Source organism: Pagrus major, chromosome 14 (assembly GCF_040436345.1).
Source record: "Pagrus major chromosome 14, Pma_NU_1.0".
Lineage (NCBI taxonomy): Eukaryota > Metazoa > Chordata > Actinopteri > Spariformes > Sparidae > Pagrus > Pagrus major.
In genome coordinates this window covers 5,759,629-5,782,723 of record NC_133228.1, presented here as the reverse complement: position 1 = coordinate 5,782,723, position 23,095 = coordinate 5,759,629, and the positions used below count along the sequence as shown (strand labels likewise).

At 39.6% G+C, this 23,095-nt stretch overlaps 2 protein-coding genes and 1 non-coding gene across 3 annotated transcripts; all 3 read left to right on the top strand.

Annotated features, from left to right (window-relative positions):
- The first annotated feature begins 1,859 nt into the window (after window positions 1-1,859).
- Window positions 1,860-7,052, top strand: ankrd16 (ankyrin repeat domain 16). The gene is made up of 8 exons (XM_073480384.1): window positions 1,860-1,926; window positions 2,357-2,744; window positions 3,776-3,996; window positions 4,278-4,320; window positions 4,719-4,827; window positions 4,917-5,078; window positions 5,637-5,715; window positions 6,754-7,052. Exons 2-8 carry the CDS (start codon window positions 2,407-2,409, stop codon window positions 6,903-6,905), a joined length of 1,104 nt encoding a protein of 367 aa, XP_073336485.1. The 5' UTR covers window positions 1,860-1,926; window positions 2,357-2,406; the 3' UTR covers window positions 6,906-7,052.
- Window positions 2,849-2,936, top strand: trnay-gua (transfer RNA tyrosine (anticodon GUA)). The gene is given in 2 exon segments: window positions 2,849-2,885; window positions 2,901-2,936. It is a non-coding gene; the product is annotated as a tRNA-Tyr (tRNA).
- A 931-nt stretch (window positions 7,053-7,983) lies between the features above and the next one.
- gdi2 (GDP dissociation inhibitor 2) lies at window positions 7,984-23,020 on the top strand. Its single transcript, XM_073480383.1, has 10 exons — window positions 7,984-8,140; window positions 14,936-15,043; window positions 15,912-16,011; window positions 17,151-17,285; window positions 17,588-17,786; window positions 17,925-18,056; window positions 20,177-20,276; window positions 20,525-20,696; window positions 21,048-21,247; window positions 21,968-23,020. The coding sequence occupies exons 1-10, from the start codon at window positions 8,096-8,098 to the stop codon at window positions 22,115-22,117; spliced, it is 1,341 nt and encodes a 446-aa protein (XP_073336484.1). The 5' UTR covers window positions 7,984-8,095; the 3' UTR covers window positions 22,118-23,020.
- Window positions 23,021-23,095: the final 75 nt, after the last annotated feature.

The window sequence follows — 23,095 nt, the reverse complement described above, 5'->3', positions numbered from 1 at the left end:
GTGGAAAGTGGTGAAACCTCAGCAGGAAGCAGCACACTTCAAGTTGCTCATCAGTGTCACACCCACAGTAGCCTGCTTTTTATGTTTCACCCCTTCCCGCAGAAACCTGCAAACTCTAACTAAACTTCAGCAGCTGAAATGAAACAGGACATGCAGTTTGTCGTGCATGTGCTTCAGGTTTGTTTGTCACTGTAGAGCAGCCCAGAACATCTGGAACTGTTTAGCTTCAGATACACTCCTTCCAGAAGGCAGAACATATTGTCTCTGGGCTGCACTCGAGCAATCGGTAATCCACTCATTCAACAAAAATTACAGTGTATTGATTGTGATAAGTCGTGCAATCTCAATTCATGATTTTTACATCGTCAGTGTTTTTGCAGGATTGTACACCCAGATATGAACTGTTACTGATTTTATGCCACTTAAGTTTTTGTCAATGAATTACAATAAATATCAGTCCAAAAGGTCCTGTCTGTGTTGCATTAATTTGCTTAAATAGCTTCTTCGAGACAATAGAAGAATAAGGGTTATGTAGCAATAACTACCAGCTGTAAAACAATTTTTCCCTCATCAAAATAAGTTACTAAAGCTTTACATGAGCTGTGTATGACTGTGGTGAATGGGGGTTGGTGGTCCGAACCAAACCGCATATGTCATCACGCTGCAAAAAATTTCCAACCTGGGTGAAGTAGTTCGCTTGTTCAGGACTGAAATTCATTCAGAGAGAAGGGGTCTGTCACATTTCACTGACGTGCAACGGACTTAAACTACTCTGGGTCATTTCTTAGGGAAGAAATGTATGAAACAAGGTAAAAGGACAGTATTGGATACTGTATTAGAAAATACCTAAAAAGCACTATAATCCTCAATAAAATAAAAATACTGAATAGCATTGAAGCAACATAAAACATGCATGATGCATCTGTTTCCACTTGTTTTCTTGTAATGTACTGTACTCTTTAAAGACAGACATTTCTTTCAGTGTAGCAGGACACAAAGTTCTCCTGGCTAACACTACAACAGGCTGGCATAAATAGCACCAAACACAGGAAACATGTTTCAAAACACACACTAGACACATATCTACAAAATGTTATGTTGGTGTGCATTAACTTAGTGAATATACACTTTAGAAGACAGTGATAAAGTAAGTAGGCGTGTCCCTGTTGGTTTGATATGTGGCCTTAATTATCAGTCATTTAAATGGCAGCACAATTTGAAGCACATTATAAAGTCACAGATGTACTCACCAGAGGAAGCGGGCGGTGACTGTGGTCACTCTCAGTCCTGGTCTTCATGGTCCATGTTGTAAAACCTCTGAGGACTGGGACTCACCCTTTACCAACAATCCCACTTTTCTCCTCTCCCACCTTTTTTTTTCTCCTTCCTCCCTCCAGATGTGACTCATCTTTTTCACTGATTCCTCGCTGTCACTCAGCCAAAAACCGGACTAGCACGTCCCATTTCACGGCATCATCGGAGCGATAAGAAAAATCTAATTAAAGCAGTGTCCGTTTAGACTTGTTCTGTCGACCACAGTGAGAGAAAGTAATTGACAGTCATTGGAAATTACACTGACGCTGCTCTAGTTTAGCCAGTGGACTCAGGCATGTGCATAAGTAGTATTTATCATACTACTTATGCTTATAATCCTACTTGTAATTGTTTATCCTTGAAGAAAAAACAGATTTGAAACAGTGTTTCAATTTCGGAGTTTCTAGCGAGCCGAAGCGCAAGTCGTCAAAAAACTACATTTCCCATAATGACCTGCGCTGGAGAGGACGACTATCCCTTCGTCACGTTTGTTAGCAGTCATAGTTATGCCTGTGGATAATAATGATGTTCTGTTCAAACTGTTGCACGGACTTGTTTTTTTAAGCTACAAAATGTAAAAAAGCTTACTTATTACAGTAATGTGGTCTTAAGGTTTGTTAAAACTACCTTGTTCATCGTTTACACGGTTTTGAACATGTTAATGAATACGTTGTATATTTTATTCATAGTTGGGTTTTTATTACAATCTTAAAGTGCAACGAACCATTAGCATAACATTTATACGTTTAAGCGTTATCCTTCAAGAGGAAACGATTTAAACACACAAATAAGAAATGTAATGCGTTTATTTTGATTGTACGATCCTGTTTTTGAATGCACATTTTCAATTTACAATATATCTATTATTTAATACTAGCTTTTGTTTGTATTCTGTGTTGTTTTACGCATGGACAGTGTCACAGTGTAAGGTCATGGTTGGCCACCTAATTTTCTGCTCCTCTACGAAAACAAACCTGGTAACATTTCTCTCCATCATGTCCTGAAGCGTCTTAGCTTAACTTCTTTCTCACTTTTTGACCAGTTAAAGTGACTGTGCTCCTGTCACGTTAGCTGCCTTTACCTCCACCCAGCATGGACGACAAGAGTTTCAAAGTGCTGGTGAAGCTCACTCAGGAGGGACAGTTAAGCTCTCTGGAGGAACAGATAACATTAGGCGGCTCGGCGGCGGCTCAGACCGTCAGCAGCAAACACTTCGGCCGGTCAGGAGACACGCTGCTGCACTACGCTGCCAGACACGGACACCTGGATGTTGTGGAGTATCTCGTTCAGCGGGTCGGCATGGACGTGGAGGTGTACAACAACGACTACAAGAGGCCGCTGCACGAAGCTGCGTCCATGAGCCACCAGGCTTGTGTTAGCTACCTGCTCCGGGAAGGAGCGAAGGTGGACAGTCTGAAGAAGGCTGACTGGTGAGGATGTCAGTATTAATCTGGTCGTATTAACTTTGAATATTACATACATAGCGCCCTCTGTCGGCTTTAAAGACCAATCCTGCTAGCAGTAGTTCCAGCTCCCTTCGATAGCTCAGTTGGTAGAGCGGAGGACTGTAGTGGTATGATGCCGAAATCCTTAGGTCGCTGGTTCGAATCCGGCTCGAAGGAGACACTTTTTGATTTCCCGAAAAGAGTAGAGCGGCTACAAAATGAGTTTATATACATTTTTTGCTATATCCTATTCGAGAGGTCAAACATGACAAAGGAAACGGTAATATAAGAAAACAAAGACAAGTAGAAACAGGCTTATCAGTGTCTCACAGACCTAAGCGTCTGTTTGTCTTAAATCCCTTATCATCTTTCATTGTTTTAAGGTATTTCCTCAAACCAAACACTCTGCAGTCACAAAGTATTCCTTGCACTGCATAATAAAAAAGGTTTATAACCAGTTTCTCAAGTTGTGACTATTTCCCTGTCCAAACAAAGTGATAATTGTCAATGCCTCAACAAAATGAACTTAATGAATAAATACATTTAGATTAAACGTTTTAATAGCAGACACATACATCATTGTTAATGTTTCTTTCCATTTTTTGTTTTTAGATGTGTAATAACACATTTATATTCTTGTGAGTTCAACTTTTTTACATCAAGGACACAAACTAGTTCAAATCACGTATTATTTGAGCTAATGCACAATTGAATTCATTCATAATTTAAAAAACATGAAGGTGAATGTTTGAAAATGTTATACACCACATAAAAATCATAATGAAATTGACAGTTTACTTTTTATTGTATGGTGTGTAATTATAGTTGAATTACAGGCTGAAAAATAAAAAAAAATGTATAATTTAGTATCAACTGTTTATACATTTGTTTGTAAATTTCTCTGTTCTTCTCTGTATGTCTAGTTCATATATTGACTATATAAAAAAATACCACTGTGTGTAAGCTTTTAATGTGACTGCCATCTTCGGTAGAATTCACTTGGTCTTCTCGCTCAGGACTCCTCTGATGATGGCCTGCACTCGGAGGAACCTTGCCGTGATCCAGGAGCTGCTGTGCCATGGCGCAGACCCGGCACTGAGAAACAAAGACGGCTGGAACTCCTTTCACATCGCCTGCAGGGAGGGCGACCCCCTGGTCATACAGCACCTGCTCCTCATGGTGCCGGACGTCTGGAGGACGGAGAGCAAAACGTGCAGGACTCCCCTGCACACTGCAGGTAAGGCGTTCTCAGATCCTCAGGTCCAGTCTATAGATATGTGACGTGATGGCTGAGTGGCTACACCTGCTATACACAAAACATCTCCTGACTTCAGGCTGGATTAAAACAGTTATCTTTCACAAATCTCTCATCTCTACGTGTGTGGTAGTCTGTTGTGGCCGAATGTCTAAGTGTGTTTGTGATCTCTGAAGGGCAAAAGTAATATGTTTTTGTTATGTGAGAGACCATGTGCATTCATTGTCAGATTATAACTAATACTCTCTCTGTTCATTATTCAGCAATGCATGGCTGTGAGGAGGTTGTTAGGATCTTGCTGGAGAGGTAGGTTGAACTTCCCCCTAAAACAAATCATATGGATGCAACCCATTTTCCTCAGAATTTCTGGCTCAAAATGCCCCAAAATAATAAATGCAATTGTTGTGACTCACAAGTATGAACATAACTGTGACAAAGAGGAGGCTGGTTTGATCCCTGGTCTGGCAGGATAAATCCGGGTAGGGGAGTGTGAAAGGTTATCACATAGTCCTCCCTCATTGCCACTGCAAGGGAACCTGCCCTTGAACAAGGCCCAAACTGCATCAGTGGAGCTGCTCAGTGGCCGAAAGATCAGATTGTGCTTGTGCTTGACTTGTTTTCTGAGAAATATGTGTGTACTTTTCAGCGTGATGATAATTTACAGCTCACGAATAACTTTGCCTGACTAACATTCCTTCTTCCAGATGTGGCTACACCCCAGACATCACTGACAGCTGTGGAGTCACTCCTTTCATGGATGCTGTCAGGAACGGACACATTTCTGTAGCCAGGCTGCTTCTCGAGAAGCACCAGGTAAAAATTGGCATTTATTCAGGTATGTTTAAGCGTATGCAGAAATTGAGATATGTGTTCTGTCACAACCTGACTTATGTGCTCTGTAGGCATCTCCAACAGCAGCCGACATACTCGGCACTCAGCCGGTACACCAGGTTGCTGTCACCGGCCAGGAGGAGGCACTGTGCTTCCTGGTGCGGGACCTTAATGTAGATGTGAACCAGAGGGCGACTGGCATCCAGCTCACTGCCCTACATTATGCTGCGAAGGTGAGGGGTTTGATTCCCAATGTGTGGTACTTGTACTATAGGTGGTACTTCTGCATTTGCTTGGGGATACATGGAAAGATTGTGGAGTAGCTTCACCAATTTGACACCTGAAACCATTTGTTGAGAATGCATGAATACTAGTTAGAAGAGTTGAAGAACAGCAGAAGTTATAACGAAATCATTGAAATACTTACCGTAAGGTACTGGTGAAACAAAGTTAGCTTAGAGTAATGGATAAAGTGTTGAATAGCTAAAAGTAATGGATGGTAAGGGACATTAGGCAGGTGATGCTGGTTATCATTATTAGTTTACCATAAATGTCTTCAGGTGAAGTCTGTTTGTAATATCCCAAAATCACAAATGTGTCTCAGAGCTCTTTGCAATCTGTATTAAATACAACACTCTTTATTCTTAGTTTGGATAAGGAAGAACTCTGTTGTTTATACAGAGTAGAATGAAGTAGCAATAGTAAGATTACAATATGAAAATGAAACCTACCAAGACACCTGGTAGGTAAATCTGAGTGTGGGAATAAACTCTCCAACCTGTGTTTTTCAGGAGGGCCACACGTCCACTATAAAAACACTGCTGGAGCTGGGGGCAGATCTTCATGTTCGGGACAAAAAGGGAAGAAGTGGTAAGCAGTGTGTCACCTCAGCTTGAGAAATGTTTTTGTTTTTAGCAAACTAAAAGCCTCTGAAAAGCAATAAGAAAAGTATTTATCTATAACATAAACATTCAAGGCTAAAAAAGTATGAATAAAAGTGAAGTAATGAAACAATACTAGTCTACTAGTCTACTAGACTACTGATAACAGTCAATAATCAGTTGATCTGCTTCATCAGGACTGTGTGGCTGTAAATTGATCGGATTTCTTCCAAAGTGTTGGAAACATAAGCAGACAACCTCACAACTGTCATCACATTTTGACTCAAATGTTGCAAAATCCTGACTGGTTCTCACCAACAAACAGCACTATCAAAACAGAACAGACTGAAATCTTATATGTGAAATGACCCAAACTATTAACGCAAACAATATGTTCATGTAGCACCATATTATCATAGAGACAAGTTGATCGAGAAATCACAATGTATGTCTTCTCAAAGGTAAGGTGGTGGAAAGTGTGAAGATAATTTTCACTGTTCATTTTAAAGCACGATGAAAGTCAACTTGCAGAGGTGTGAAACTGTGTTGAGAGGTTGCAGCCCAATCCCAAGAATGAATGTTGGAAATATATGTTTCTACAAACCATGGATATGTTGAAACTTTACATTTATTTATGCTGCAACTTTATGCTTCTTTAGGTTAAATTTTCAATTTTAAGTTGTGACAACATTATGCTAATGACATAGAAAAGTGCAATGAAACAGTCATCCAGGTTGAAATTTCAAGTCGGAAACTGACGGCATCACAGCAGTATGGCACAGTCACACAGTCAAAAATGACCTCTTCATCACTTTTTACTTTATGTAGTGTTGTAAAACGTGCTGTAATAACAACCCTGTAGTTGCCATATTTCATTTTTATTCAGTTGATTCATGCTTGATAAAATAATAATGACTGAATTTTTGTTTTTGGGTGAACTGGTCCTTTAAGGTACGATTAGTCAATGGGCTAAAATATGCCAAAACACTAGTATGAGGCCTTACCGTCCCTTACTTTCTCTTCCCAGCTCTTCATATGGCCTGCATGGGACAGCATGCAAATGCAGCTGGGACGCTCCTGCAGCTCGGACTCAAAGACTCAGAGGACGCATCTGGCACGACAGCACGGCAGCTGGCCAGGAGACCAGACGTGGTGCGAGTGTTTGAATGTGACGCATGATGAAGGACACTGTAGTGATGCAGAGCAAAGGAATGCAGTTGGTTCTGCAAAATAAATTTAAGTGAAGAAATTCAATTAAAGCGTTTTATGTAGTTGAAGTAACTCAGCTTTGGTTGTGTGAACTACAATAAATCCTGTCTTGTATTGTTTTGTGTATTCCTGAGTGTCATAATTGTGGACCTAAGTCTAAATCTTGCTTTGTTATATTTACTTCAGGCCTAACTTTGGTATTGTTGACCTGGGACTCTGCAATAACTTGGAAAATATCTCTAAAACAACTTATAAAGCCCATAATGCTGTGTTTGCACTCTTCTGCATGGGAATAAGTACCTTGTTTGGCAATGCTATGCCCTGAGGCGAAGACATGAATGGGCATGCTAAAGATAAGCTCTCCTGCCTGTGTGTGATATTGTCTGATTGTACTCTGATATCATCATGACTCTAGCTTTCCATCACAGACTTGCTGGGCTGTCATTACAAAACAAATCCTAAGCTTTAAACATCAGCAACCTCTGACAACTCCTTAGTCTTTCTGGCTGGCTGGTGTTTATTACTTAGTGTGAAAGTAACTGTATATGAGTGTATGCAAATAAATGTGTATGCTTTGAAATAAACGCATTGACTAACACGAGGACGTGTAAGTAAGACAGCAATTTCATGAATGTCACTTGGTTTATTAAACAGGCGTGTCAGCCTTGAATCTAGTCCAACACAAGCAGTGAAGAGACTACATCTCAGAATGCATGATGGTGGAAATTCTCATATCTATTTATATGACAGATATTTTGAAATAGGTAAAAACTTTATTAAATGAAAGTGACCATTAATTCAAAATGCAGGGTGGAAACTTTAAACATTACAGTAAGAGACTTGTGTGTGGGAACCAATGATAATGTGAGAACTATGGAAACATTTTTTATAAAAACAAAACAAAGAAACGAACAATAACAACATGCCAGTTGTCCCTGCCTGCTGTCTCTTGTTATTGTCTCTGCATGTCCTCACACCGTCTCTGCGCTAAGTTTTTCCAACCGGAGACTTCAGCTCCGTCTTCCAAATGATTGACAGCTGAGAAGCCACGCCCCCCGAGGCGCCTGACGCGGACCGCAGCCCCTCTCATTTCCAGCCCCGCAAATCTCCATTTTCTTCTTTCCCGATATCCAGGAGCAGAGGAGTAAAGACTTGGAAAAATGAATGAAGAATACGACGTTATCGTCCTGGGCACCGGGCTTACGGTGAGAAAAAATCAAACGACGCCTTCTGCAGCGTGGAAAGGATTTGCAACCTGTTACCGACGCAGCTAGCACTTGACAGTTTGGCTTTGAGCTAACTGGGCCTAATCAGCAAGGCTAACGCTAAGTAGCTAGCTTAGCCGCTAACAGAGCGAGCGACTACCTGTTAGCTAATGGAAACTGTGAGCAAAGTAGCTAACGCTCACTGTTAGCACTATGCTATATGCAGTTGCTATCAGTGCCCGAAAAGATTAACGGTACCTAACCTTAACTGTTAACGTACTCAAGATAAGTTAAAGCTCTTTGTCTGTTTATGTGGTTAGTAACCTAAGTATTCTGTCGACACTGACTGTAGTAAGCCCGGTTACTTAACCGGTTAATTGGAAGTTGGGCGCCAGTTTGGACAGCTTTTCTGTCAAGACAAGATTATACGCGGATGATAGGCTGCTAAGGTTAGCCGACCTAAAATAAGCTAATTAATTAGCCTGCTAACAGCGGAGTAACGACGTGTCAGCTTAACCGATTGTTCTTTCGTGGACAGTGCCTGTTAACTCGGCGGTCAACATTACCTCATTAACGTTAGTTAGTGTAATTTCAGCTAAGGGGTCAGTAACGTTAGTAGTTTAGTAAACTAACTGGCGTTTCCTAACCAAAGCTATCTTAAGTTTCCGCTCTGCGCTGCTCCGCGCGGTGGAGTCTCAGACGAGTAAAATGAAGTCCTCTACAACTTTAATAAAGCTAGGTTAATTGTCGCGGAGTTAACGAATCATCACCGTTTTTAGTGACTAAAACGAGTAGAAATCTGGTGAAAAGAACGGACTAATTGTTTATCCAGACTAGCAGGATTACTTTGGACCATGCAACTGTCAGTCAGGAACTTCACTAGTACTTAGGCTAAAGTGAAAATACTTGCACAACAAAAAGCCAAACAGGCTGATCCAGCATTCCGTGAGGTGGCAGTTCATGAGCTGTTCCCGTACGTGTAGTTAGCGTTGGTACTTTACCCGGAAATTTTACCCGGAACTTTTGTCAGCATTAACCTTAACCGTGCAGTGGCCTTTAGACAAACTCCTGACAGGCCTTCTGACTTGCTGTCAATTATACGTGGCTGAAGCATGACATGGAAACAACGTGTTGACTTAAGGACTGTTGGGCTAGCCAGTGGACAGCTTCCTGTCAGCCCAAACGCGCTCAACTCATAGCATAGTCATTCCTGACTGTTTTTGGAGAACTTCAGTACACAGTTTTTTGGCTCAACACATCACTTAAGTTTGTATTAATTGATTTCATAACAGCCAACACTGATTTCCTTGGTGTTTTGCTGCCGGCTCAGAGCAAGCAGAGGTAGCAGGGCAAAAACAGGCAAGCAGAATGGGGGTTGGTTCACTTTTGGTGGGCAGGGTGTTGATTTAGCTCCCTTTTGGGTGTGGTTCCACCAAGACTGAGGAACCGAAAGTACACTGTTATTTCTCTGTAAGCTCAGTTAAACCGGAGCTGGACACTGTCGCACAGTGTAGTTTCACATCTTTTTTGTTAGGTTATGTAAATCAGTGACTTCACTTCTGTATATCTGACAGCATCCGCTTTTAGTTACACACTAACACGAGCACTAGCACTGCCATGTCTACTAACTCATCATGTTACTGAAAGGCCTATGAGCAAAATAATAAGCAATGCTGTTCCAACTTATTTTACTCATGTCTAGAATGGAGATGATTAGTGTAGTCCTCTTAAGGTAAGATAATATAGACAAGATAAGACTTTATTAATCCCTCAGCAGGGAAATTCACATATTTACATAGGCCGAGGGGAAAAAACAACACTGGATGAGTTATAAATAAAAATGTAAAACACACCAAAACTAGAATAAGACAAAAATAGAATAATGTAAAGATAAAATGAAAAAATAATATTAATAAAAATAATTATAAGACTATTTACGCTGTTTACCCTTCAAATGCCTCTTGGCATTTTTGATGGGTTAAGTGTTGGGGGATGGGGTTTGCCATCTGTCCACTACTAATGACACATGAGGGGAGTGGCTAAAACTGTACCTAAATGCATTTTGGGTCACATTATGATACACTTGGTGATCCCAAGAAAGCAGCTTGTGCGGAAAGACAAGAGAAGCGAATAGGGTGGAATATCAGCGGCTGAGGTGGAAGTTGTCCATTCAGAACTTCAGTTTTGGTGATCATATAGCTGTTAGTTAAAGAAGTATTTCACTGTTTGACAGATGGCCCTTGTATAAAACTGGGCTGTCTATGCAAAAGAATGACAAAGATTTCATGAAATTTGTGCTACATGATCAGAGAAAATGGAGAAAAAGGGCTGTGGTAATTCCCCTTATTTCAGAAGGTAGAAAACCTACAACAACCAGAATGCAATGCACAGCAACAGACCTACAGAAAGGTGAAGTCATGCTCCTTCTGGTGGGCTGCCATGGCACCTTATTTCAGAAGAAATATGCATAGTAGTGAGTGACGATAAAAATCATATTTTGATTCTGTTTGAATTTTGCCATCAATCACACATAGGATGTTTATGAATTTTAAAGATACTTTTTCAAATCAAAAGTTGCAGTTTATCTGAAAAGTAATGAAATATAGGACTGTCAAAATGCGTAATTATAAAAACTACACACCAACAGAAGTGTCAGTGATGTCGTCTTGTTTAACGTTCACTGAAACCCAACCGAAACCTTGTAGAGCCGGTCCCATACATTAGCTAACTCACAAAACTGACAAACTGTCCTTTCGCATAATACAGCTGTCAGTATTACTAAGCTTGTTGTGATATTCACCTTTTCTTAATACTTTTTCTGAGCAGAGGTTACGACCATCTTAGTGTTGGTGACGTATATTGAGCGAGACGATGTAGTTCACTGAGCAGTTTTACGCAAAACTAAATGGTATTGTGCTATCTGTACAACAAACAGCAACTTTCTTGACTCCCAAAGAAACAATTTTCGGAACTACCTTGATAGAGAGGGGGAATGCCCCTTGTGTCCATGGATGCATGGAACAACAATCTGTAATTGATACAACAGCCCTAAAATCTGCCATATTGCGCGAGCTCCAGGTGCAGGCAAAATGGAGAGAAGTTTACTATTGTTCATTTGCATATACTATCAACAGTGTAGTGATACATGGCTGGTTGAAAATGGGCAAAGTTCCCATTTAAATAGCTGCAACAATTAGTCTGTCATTGAGTTAGTATATCAACAGAAAATAATAATAATAATAATAATGATAATACACAATTGGTTGTGAAAGCAGCTTTCGAGCAAAAATTTCAATCACTGGTTCCAGCCTCTTCCACAAGGATTTTTCATGATTTTCTCATATTTAATACACCAATTATTTACATAAAACAGTGGTATTTGGTAGATAACTTCATTGAAAATATTTAATATATAAAGGTAATTACACCAAATTATATAAAGTAATTAAGCAAATTCTACTCTTAGCAGTACAAGATTACTTTTGTATTCTTCTGTAATGTAAGTATATGTAGAAGCATACAGTTGCTTCTGTCTTTGTTCCCAGCAAAAGAGGAAGGGAAATGCTTACCTTATTGACACAGTGCTTACCTGCATTTACGATAAACGAGTAAGGTCAGTAGATGTAGAAGTTGTAATATATTGCCAATCAAATGATCATTAAAAATGTAACAAACAAAAAGATTTGCATTACTTACTTTATGTTAACCAAATGCTGCTGGAAATGATAGACATACACATTCTAAATTCCTCTGAAGCAAGCGCATTCCCATCTAATTTTATAAGCTCATCACATGTTTTGAATATAGAATGTTGATCAGCCATTTAACTAAGAGAGGAATGCTGTGAAGTAAAAGGTGCAGTACAGTAAACTGCAGTTTAATTTTGAAATATATCCATGTATACAGTTTAAAGAGTAAATGAGTGATTTTACTTACTTAGGGTTGCAACTAACAATTTTCCATTAGTGATGCATCTATTTTTTTTACATATATAAATCAATTAATCTTTACTTGATAAATGCCTGCTGAATGATTAATTGATTTTTTTTTTTCTACTCTAACTTTCCTCCCCTGAGAAAACCTTCAGTGGGGTGATTTTATGTTATTTCTCAGCTCTGTTGTTCCTATGAGCCCAGTGGATTTCAGTGTGTTGGGATTTTTCAGTGTAGTAAATCAAAGCAGATATTGTCATGTGCTGATTGTGATGTTCTGTCATGTTATTGCATCTAATTGAACTGCAGCGACCCATCCAGCGCTCTCTTCTGTGTTGGACTTTGCTGTCTACGCTCTTTCACCCTCTCTCTGATTTTTATGGGTCTTATGTGTTAAAAATTGAGCTGGGACTCTGGTCCCCATGTTTTATACTGGCTTAATTTTCTGCCTGGCTGTACACTGGATCAGTGTCTTTTCCTCTCTGTCAGCATGGCCACTACTATCTGGCAGAAGTTGTGATGACTGGGCTGTGTCCGGCTCTGTGTCAAAGCCTGTATTTATGTAAGCGGCAGCAGGTCAGGTCCAGTCACATGTCACTAGAAAGGAGTGACAGTGACCCATCAGAAGTGCTCTGTCTTATCCAGAGATTTATCTGTAGCCCAACTCTATGTCCTTCAAGCCAATGCCATTGCAAGACCATACAGTAGATGAAACCCAGACATTTACAAATAGAAATGATCAGATTTCACTGGGACATGTTATTTTGGGAGAGCACCTATGCAGGAGCAAGTTTAGATACTGCAGGATGTAGCGAAGTAGTCATGTCACTGACATTGTGAAGGGGGCAATTAGAGGTTTAGTTAAATTTAGGTTGACTTCTCATCCGATAAACCTAATGGACAATATCACCACATGTTCACACGGGAAAAACTGGATTTAAAGCTAAAAGACAGTACTGCATTTAGCTTTGACAGCAGCAGTATGTGCAGTTGCGTCAGTTGAGCCGGTCAAAATTGTTTATTCCATCAAAATCGATTGTTTAAATCATTTTTAAAGGCTGTATTAAACTATGACAAACAATTTTCTGACATTTTATGGACAAACTCGCTGATAGAAAAAACGATAATTAAAAGCAGGTGGTTTATGAAAATTATCTTTATTTGCAACACTACACTTCTCATATGTATAGATGAGGTGTGTTTAAAGAAAAACATTACTGTTGAACCCTGGTCTTGGTTTGTATGTTGATGAAATAATAATGAGTTATCGTATGTTGAAGAGAAGGTTGGGCTTGTTCTGACCAAATGTACCAAATAGACAAACAGCAACATAGGGTGTTTGTGGTCACATAATTTCAGGTTAGAGGTTTCAGTTTTTAACTTCCTACTTAAGCTTTTAGCCTGTTAGCTTTATTGTTTCTGTTACTTTACTGTTACTCTATTGTTAATAGTTTTCTCTGCATCCAATTCAACATTCTCCACGGTTAATTTTAAAACCAATAGCATGGATGGAGACGGATTTAATGAACCCAACTTTAGGTTAAAATGACAAAGATGAACTGTATGTTGACTGTAGTCACCTGTCAGTGTTTGTCTGGACTTTATTGCGACAGCTGACGGGACTGTGTTGAGAGTAAAGAGTGAACTTTTATTTACCATTATCTAATAGAGGGGCCATACATATTTATTCTAATCGAAAGAAACAAATGGGCGAAATAAACCCTGTTACTTCCTGTGTTACTACAAGTCACAGTCTGTACGCAAAGAAAATGTGTGACATCACCTAGCAAAAGCTATCATGCATTTTTGTTTTTTATCATGCCACTTGTACCACGTACACCCAGAGTGTAAGCTGTCATTCAGTAGTAAAACTTGTTTTAAAGTCCACGCAGTCACATGGTGCACATGGTATTTCCTTGCATCTACAAACCCACTGCTGTAATCGTATTAAAGCCTTTGGTCTGTGGGAATTCCAGACTCAAACATGCATATTTTCCTTTATCATTACCAAGCCTCTGAGACTGAAAGCTTTGGCAAAGCTACAACCATCCTCCAGGCTCCACAGAGGCATGTCAGACATTATAGCTGCATTTCCACTAAGCAGTCCAGTTCAGTTCGTTATACAATCGCAATGGTTATTTTTGTGTTTCCATTATCAAAAGTTTTGGATGTTACCCAAAGAACCACTCCATGCCTTCCTGTTTCATTGCCTTACTGTTACTAAAAGTTTTAGGTCAGTTGGAACAATCAAATCGTCTCATTGTATGCACTCTTCATATATAACTTTCCAAATTCCTGTTTTTTCTTCAGTTTTGTCTTGCTTCCTTCCTTAGCCTTTAATCAAGCAACGCTTATTTCCTTGTTGTAATAAACAACCACACAACAAAAAGAAAGTAGGCTAAAAAATGTGTTTGCTGTGCATAGGTAATTTGTCCAAGATAAGGAGAGAAAGCAACAGAAAAGACAGTCAATAGAGCGGAGTGGAGGAATAAAAGAAGCAAGAAGCAGTTTGTACAAAAAGAGTGAGACAAGCAGTCATTTGTTTAAACTGTATTTTTTTTCCATTACAAATGATTAGAGCCTGATGGATATATAGATTGGCTGATATTATCGGTATACCGGTATCTGTGTATATTTTGTCTATGGGCTGATATGAAAACTTTTTGGTTTTAAACAACTAAGTACAGAAAACAGTGCTTGGGGGGATTTGTAATTATTAAATTTCAAGTGACATTAACTTCAGTTAACTGATGTCATTATTTATAGCTGTAACTGAAAGTCTAAAGGTTTGCAATGTCTGGATTTTCCCTGTACCCTGTTGATCTTGGTCTAATTCCTCTTCTTTGTTGTTTTCTCCCAATAGGAATGCATTTTATCAGGCATCATGTCGGTGAAGGGGAAGAAAGTTCTGCACATGGACCGAAACTCATACTACGGAGCTGAGAGTGCCTCCATTACACCTCTTGAAGATGTAAGTTCCTTTCTGACCCTGCTGGACTGACTTTGTGACACTGGGGAGGTCAACCAGGTTTAAAATTTAGATGCAAGCAAGAACTGCAGACTGTGAAATTATGAAAAACATGTAAATATTTACTTTTTATCTTAAGGATGATGTATGGTAACAGTTAACACACAGAAAAAGGAGAGTGCACAAGAGGTAAATGGAGGGAAAGTGTAAAAACAAACATGCTTATTTGGTCTGTTCTTTGTGGTTGCTTATTAAATAAAAAATAAATTAAGACTTCCTTGGAACACTTGGCTGGCATCCAATCAGATTTTATGCACTAAAAAGTGGTGAAGATGGACTGATGTATCAGTGGCCTACTTTGCTTAAAAATCAGTAACTTTTTTATGTTGTTAAAGCTGTGAGCAATGAGGAATTACTAGGGTCGTACTGGTACTGATACTAGTGTCAATTTTGCCCATTATGTTGGAATGTGTGTTGGAGTATACATGAGTTTATGAGCTGATCCAATACCACATCATTTTTTTATTAGAAAAGGGACCCTACTACTTCCCAGCAGCGTCCTGTATACCTGTATGATTTTTCTTAGATGAATTTATGCCAAAAAGGCCATTATGTATGTAATTTTACATTAAAACACAGAACAGAGCGGTATATATCCATGATTGGGCGGTCCAGGTCATTAAACTAAACATTGTGACTAATGTCAGATGGGTTGCTGGTGGGTGAAATAATACCATGTAATGTGCTTCATTCAACCTTGCTCTGAAAGACTGTACAAGCCTCTTTGTAAAAGGATCCTTCCTGAAAATGGGGTTAATTGACTGCAGTGAGCCCAGCTTTAAAAGAGTACTGGTTCTGTGTCTCCCTACAGCTCTACAAGCGCTTCAGCCTTCCTGGCGCGCCTCCTGAGTCAATGGGAAAAGGCAGGGATTGGAATGTGGACCTCATCCCCAAATTCCTCATGGCCAACGGTATACTTAGATCACTCACCTGTGTATTACTTGCTGCTTTAACTTTTGACTTAAACATATATTTGGGAATTTTGCATTAAAATGTCTAAGAACGCCTTGACCTCTGTTCGATATTTTGTTCAGCTGTGCACTCCCAGATGTTTCCAACAATGTCCATTCACAAGTTAATTCAATGTGTTACATATGCCCATTGCTACTTCCAGGATAGGGGAGTTGGCGAACGTGACAAAACTGAACATTTGTGCCTGAGTCTCGTCCGATGGTGTGTTCACCACCAGCTAAGCGAGGTTGACTGCGAGATCATTTCTGTTCATTTGTGTTACTCGCGCAAGTGTTTATCTGCCCCAAACAGCCAGATTACTTTACTCGACATTAACCATGAGTTAGCGAGCAGCGGCACACATCGAGGGTGCATGCGTGTGCACTCACAGATTTCAGCACGCATCAGAGACTCTAGTTCTCTTTTTTTCTCCTCTCTTTACTGTAATTTTGTTCTTGTGGTAAAGTTAATTTCCCCTCTAGCCAGTCAGTACATAAAAACCTGACAATGGCGGTTTCCTCCACAGATTGCTGTTGCAGTCAGGGCTGATAAATGGGAGTGACAATAAATCCACTTTTGTTATCAAAACAGTTAAAAAGTAGTCTGAGCTCTTCTTCCGTTGGTATAAAGTTCTGGATCAGATCAGAATCTGATGTTACCCCAGGTGTTTATTCCTCCAGAAGGTCAGGCTCTACTCCCAGCTGGCCTTGAGCAACAGCAGCGGCTATACCCCTGCGCTCTGTCCGGCCCTCCCCACACAACACTCAACAAATGTCTTTTGTTTTGCTCAAGAGACCCCTAGGAGCAGAAATTACACATTGTGCATTTAAGCCTCTGAACTTTAGGCTCAGAGTGCCTTCTATGTTTCTCATTAGAGCTGTGAGCTTTAGCTTATTAGAGCTGTATGTTGAACTTTGTGTGTGGTTCAAACATTCTATAATATTTAAAATATCTTAAAGTAGCAGGCACCTCGAGTGACACTTCACTGCAACTAGAAAATACCAATAATGGGTCTAGAATTACAAGGTTGATATTTGATAAATGTTTTCATGCATCATTTTGTGAAAGTAACGCTGATTTCTGCATTTCCTACTATCAGGTCAGCTGGTCCGCATGCTGCTGATCACACAGGTGACTCGCTACCTGGAATTCAAAGTGATTGAGGGCAGCTATGTCTACAAGAAAGGCAAAATCCATAAAGTCCCCTCGACTGAGACTGAGGCTCTGGCATCTAGTAAGTTAATGGAAGATGCAGTAAAAAAATGACTGTGGAGGTATTATAAATACATGTACAGCTTAAAACCATAAAATACATTTTATTTGCTGCATTTGTGTCTTTCTATAGTTCCACTGCCAAAAAATATTTGCCATTCTCTTTAATCCATGTTTTTAATTGATGAGGTAATTTGGCTCTAACCCTTTACATTGCCAGCTGCTTGTTGCATGTAGCATTGATGTTGTAAAGCTTTCTTTTCACTCACTCTGTGTTGCGTTCTAAGCAAGTCCAATCAAGTCTCAACTCTTGGTCTCCTACAGGTTTGATGGGGTTGTTTGAAAAACGGCGCTTCAGAAAGTTCTTGGTCTTTGTTGCCAACTTTGACGAGAACGACCCCAGAACCACGGAGGGTGTGGACCCCAAGACTACAACGATGAGGGATGTTTACAAAAAGTTTGACCTGGGCCAGGATGTCATAGACTTTACTGGCCACTCCCTCGCCCTCTACCGCACAGATGAGTCAGTGGTTTTTCTAGATGTTTTGTCAGATTTTATTTTTATAAAACTTCATTACAAGCAATAGTGTTATCTTGTCCCCCTGCCTTGTTAAATTATAGCTGGTAGATTTTTAAATGGTCCCCATCTCTCTCTCCTCAGGTACCTGGATCAACCTTGCATGGATGCAATAAACAGGATAAAGCTGTACAGCGAGTCTCTGGCCAGATATGGCAAAAGCCCATACCTCTACCCACTTTATGGCCTGGGAGAACTGCCACAAGGATTTGCCAGGTAGGGGACTCTACCCTTAATACACACACCAACCTAGTTGGACTGGCCAATGGCATGCCTTCTTAACCATGCTGTAATATTTTCTTCTTTCTCTCTCCCTAAATGATTTTATAGAATAAGCACTCAGCCCGCTAGCTTGTTGCTATAATTGGAATGTCCATTAACCCGCTAACAGGGTTAGCATCACTACCACAATAAGTTTATTTTACGAACGCTACGTTTTTAATTTTCATACTTACCGTAAAACGATATATGTGATCATATGTAAAGGGATATACAGTATTTCATATGCTTTGGAAACTGCTGACACATAATAAGCTCAATCTGCTGCTGTAGCTTCAACACTACAGCAAGCTAAAGGGGTCAAATGCAAACTCAAAATTTTTCCGATCTGTTTAATATACAGCCACCACCAGTGGAGACATTGTGTCCCAGGAGAGGGCAGCACATTTAAATCTTGGTGTTTTCTATTATATTTATTCCTATAGCACGAGGTTGATGAGCAGGAACAGCTAAATGGAGCAGTTAACTTCAAAAAGTATTTATTTTACAGATTAACTTGCAGTACAGCAAGATGCTATTGGAATAAAACTTAGAACAACTGACTGACATGTGATGTGCATTGTAACTAGAAATATGACTGATTATATATTGTCTCTAGAAGTGAATAATTTAACTTGTTAGAACTGAAATTACTTTTTTTATTATTACAGATGGATTAAAGTACTGAAAAAAGGTACTGGTATCGGTTCAAATGTGAACGGTACCCAACCCTAGGTGAAAGGTACCGGTACATGCCGGTACACTATCATGAACAACAGGAAGTTAGTTATTGTAGTTCGGCCTGTTGATTTGGCTTGCTCAACACAGGTAACAGATTATAGCAGCATTGGCACCTTACTTCCCCAATGCCGCAATCTGTATTTAACACACTTCTTCTGAAGTTCATAGGTCAGTCATAAGTGAACACATAGATACAGTACCCATATTTTTGTATTCAGTGTGACTTGCACTTACACCTGAGTGTCTCCAATAGCCATTATGAATGTATGTCCATAAACTAACCTAGAAATAAAAAATAAGGGTTTTCCCTTTATCTCCAGAAGTTACCTGGATTTTGCAATTTACATTTATGTTCAGTCTCAAAGTAATCTGGTAATAAATGTCTGCACATTAATGGGGACACTGCAAACAGGATCTGCTAGTAGCTAATTTAGCATTTATTAAAAACATTTTTAAGCACTATAAAAACTGTAGTTAAAAATGAAAAAAGACGGTAACTATTGATATTAACTGTTGCATCATCAATATGTTTTTCCTGCCGCTCAGAAGTGCCCATCAACATGGCTTTAATATTTTTTTCATTTCAGTGACCATCTCTTAAACTGGCAGAGGCACGAGCCTTTAGAGCACATTGGAAGTTATAATGTGTTTAAACAACAAGTCCACTTTGTAGCATTTAAAGTAACGTGAACAATTTAGACATGCACCTGTTTCAAGAGAGCAGGAAAAAGGGACTGCTAGTCTCTGATACAAACATATTCAGTCCTTTTAATCTTGATTAAATGTCCAACAGAAGTCGTCTTATTCCACCTGTGTACCAACTGAGCGTACTTGTAGCAGGAGCAGTCCACAGTGAGGAGAGAAAAAACACAGGCACTCTTGTAACATAGGTAGCATAAGTAGCTCGATTGTCAAAACTCCAGTCAGTGGCATCAGCCAAGTAATCTGCTATCAGCTTTTTTTCTGTTCCAAACTATCGTTATTCTGTTGACCTTTTAAATATAACTCTTATTTGTGTTAAATGGTATAACATAATGATAATTTGCAACACCTACCCACAAGGTGTTTTAAATCCTGAAATAGGCTTCTCTTGGCTTGTAGATAGACTGGTTATTCTGTCATTGTAGGAAAAGCACACTAATAGCGATAGTGATGGCTCTGTTGTCTTGTAGTGTCCCAGTAGGCCACTGAAGTGTCTGATTCCACACAATTTTTTTTACGAATTTTGTACGGAGACGCTATTGGGAGAAAATAAGTGTTGAGATTTATAGGTAGCCAACGATAGTCTTGTCTGTTGATAGGCAGAAAAAAGAGCTCACATTGTGTTTCCATTCCAGACTGAGTGCCATCTATGGTGGGACGTACATGTTGAACAAGCCCATCGAGGAGATAGTGGTGGAGGATGGGAAGGTGGTGGGAGTCAAGTCTGAGGGAGAGGTGAGCATTTTGTGTCTTAAATGTGTTGGATTTGGTGTTTAACATCATCTGTAGAGTTCATTGAGACGTTGTGTGATATTTGATGTAACAAAAACAGGATTGGGGGGAGCATGAAATGTCTCCATACAGCTATTCGGTCATAATCCAAATCTAGAGAAAATGTCTGTACAGTCGCCCATTATATGTTTCATCAATGAATGAAACCTATTCCATGACCTCTGACCTCCAGCTGTGTTTACCTATCATAGATTGCCAGGTGCAAGCAGCTGATCTGTGACCCCAGCTACATAAAGGATCGCGTCACCAAAGTGGGCCAGGTGATCAGAGCCATGTGCATCCTGAGTCACACCATTACCGGCACCGCTGACAACAACTCTTGCCAGATCATCATCCCTCAGAATCAGGTCAACAGGAAGCACGGTGAGCGCACTCAGGAAGCGAGTAGATGACTTAGACTTTACAGTACTTCATTTCTTTGTCTCAAATTAAATACATATTAGTAAAAAGTAGAAAGATAATGTCAGTGTCATAGCTGAATACTCTGTGGATGTCAGATGAAAACATCAAGGTCATTGCAGAGATGCAGAAGCAAGAGATACTTGGAATTAAGTTTAGAGTTGTACACACAAATGACAACAATTCTTGGAACATTACTCAGATTATTTCCCATTCACAATGTCTAACAAGCAGTTAGACAAATAACAGTAAATAATATTTTAACATACCCACAGCTAAACAACCAGACATTAACTTTGTTTTTCCTGTTTCTAGACATCTACGTTTGTATGATCTCCTCTGCTCACAACGTGGCAGCAAAGGGTAAATATATCGCAATCGTGAGCACCACAGTGGAGACAAACGACCCTGAGAGTGAGATCAAGCCGGCCCTGGACCTACTGCAACCCATTGAGCAGAAGTTCGTCAGCATTAGTGAACAGTTTGGACCCACTGACATGGGCACTGACAGCCAGGTATGATCAGTGGAATAAGATGGAACATATTGCTGTTGGTACATGCTGTAACCCATTTACAACAAATCATTTGAACAATCATTTGTTTCCATTCACTGCCACAGAGCGTGGCATTGCGATAGCGACCCATTAGAACATAGAATGTACCGCCACCTCTACCTCTTTTTCCACCTTAAAATCAAGGGCAGGATCGATGCTGTTTACAGGCTATCATTCCCACTTTTCCCCCTTAACACTACATGTATCACACGCATGGTTTTGTGTATAAATGCAGACGCTGCAGGACCACAGCAGTCTCAACATTTCAGAGTACAAAAACCAGGTTGCAGAATCAGTGGTAAAAATTATATTTAGATTGTATACAGGTATTCACCATGTATGCTTTATTCATTGTATATGTAATTGGCTCATGAGTTTTGAAATGTAATATAATGAATGAATTTTCATCACTTGCTGCTGTTATAAGAACATACCATCTTTGCACCACTGTGCTTTTTTCCTGCCATCGTGTGTAAAACCCTGCACAGGAGACACTTCTGTGGTCTCTTTCCTTCCTCCTTCCTTGAATTTTAGTTTATTTTACTATCTTTCATTCACTTAAGGCATGTCAAATAAGAGTCAAAACTATAATATCAGACTTACACGTATCTTCAGGTTCAGTGCACTAAAATAATACTTTCAATAAAAAAACGCTCTTTTACATTGCTTTCTCCTCTTTAGATTTTCATCTCCCGTTCATATGACGCCACAACTCACTTTGAAACCACCTGTGACGACATCAAGGACATCTACAGGAGGATGACGGGCTCAGACTTTGACTTTGCCGAGATGGAGCGCAAGCAGAAGGACACCTTTGGCGATGCAGAGTAAAGGCGACGCGTCCACCACACTCCTGATTATCGAAGACAGCGCTGCCGACAACTGAAATCTCAAAATCCAAGGAAGTTCATGATATATAGAGATATGATGTAGTATTGTTGGATAGGGTTCAGGGAGGGAGCTATGCTTTTTCAAATCAAATGGTTGTTGCACTAAAGTGCTAATATACAGTAATACCCTACATTCTTCTACTCCATCCTGTTAAGATGATAAATAGTCCAAAGATGCCAAATCAAATGATAATTAATAATCAATATTATTATCTTACAGACTGGTTGTGTATTGGGTTGGTTGTCCAGTATTTGTCATTGTATAAAAGGCCTTTGGAAGACGAATAACATCTATACATTAGTTATTTAGTCTCTTCAGGTATTGTTTCATGTCAGGGTCAGAGAAAGGTGGCTAAGCTTTGTGCGACTAAATTAAATCATGTGAGCCATCAGATTATATTGTCAGATTTAGTGAAATTAAAGTGGTCAAAGGGGTGTGCAGGCTTAATATTTTTGTCTTTTTAACCCCTTTTTTGTCTAATCTCCAGCACAGCCAGACTCATGTCGTAAACCAAGCCACAAGGCCAACTAGTCCAGCATAAACCACCTGAACCTGTTTTCAACAGCTTGATCTACTATAATGCATCAGAGGAGATATATTAGTACCTGTATTATGCAAAGTGATGGATGATCGGAGCATTAACAACAGATTAATGTGAAGTCTGGTTGACTGTAATTGCTTAAGAAGGACCAAATGTGTACTGCAGCAGTATTGAATTGATAAGAGCCCTGTGAGATCCTCTGTTATGAACAACTTAAAAAAAACAACAAAAAAAACAAAACATATTGGGCTCAATGATTTCTGTACTGCAAAGTAAAAAAACAACTTTGTCAAAAACCAAAACTGTGTTTGTTTATTAATTTTTCTTACATTACAGTGTTTGTGTGAACAACGACTGGTGATTGTGTGTAACACAAG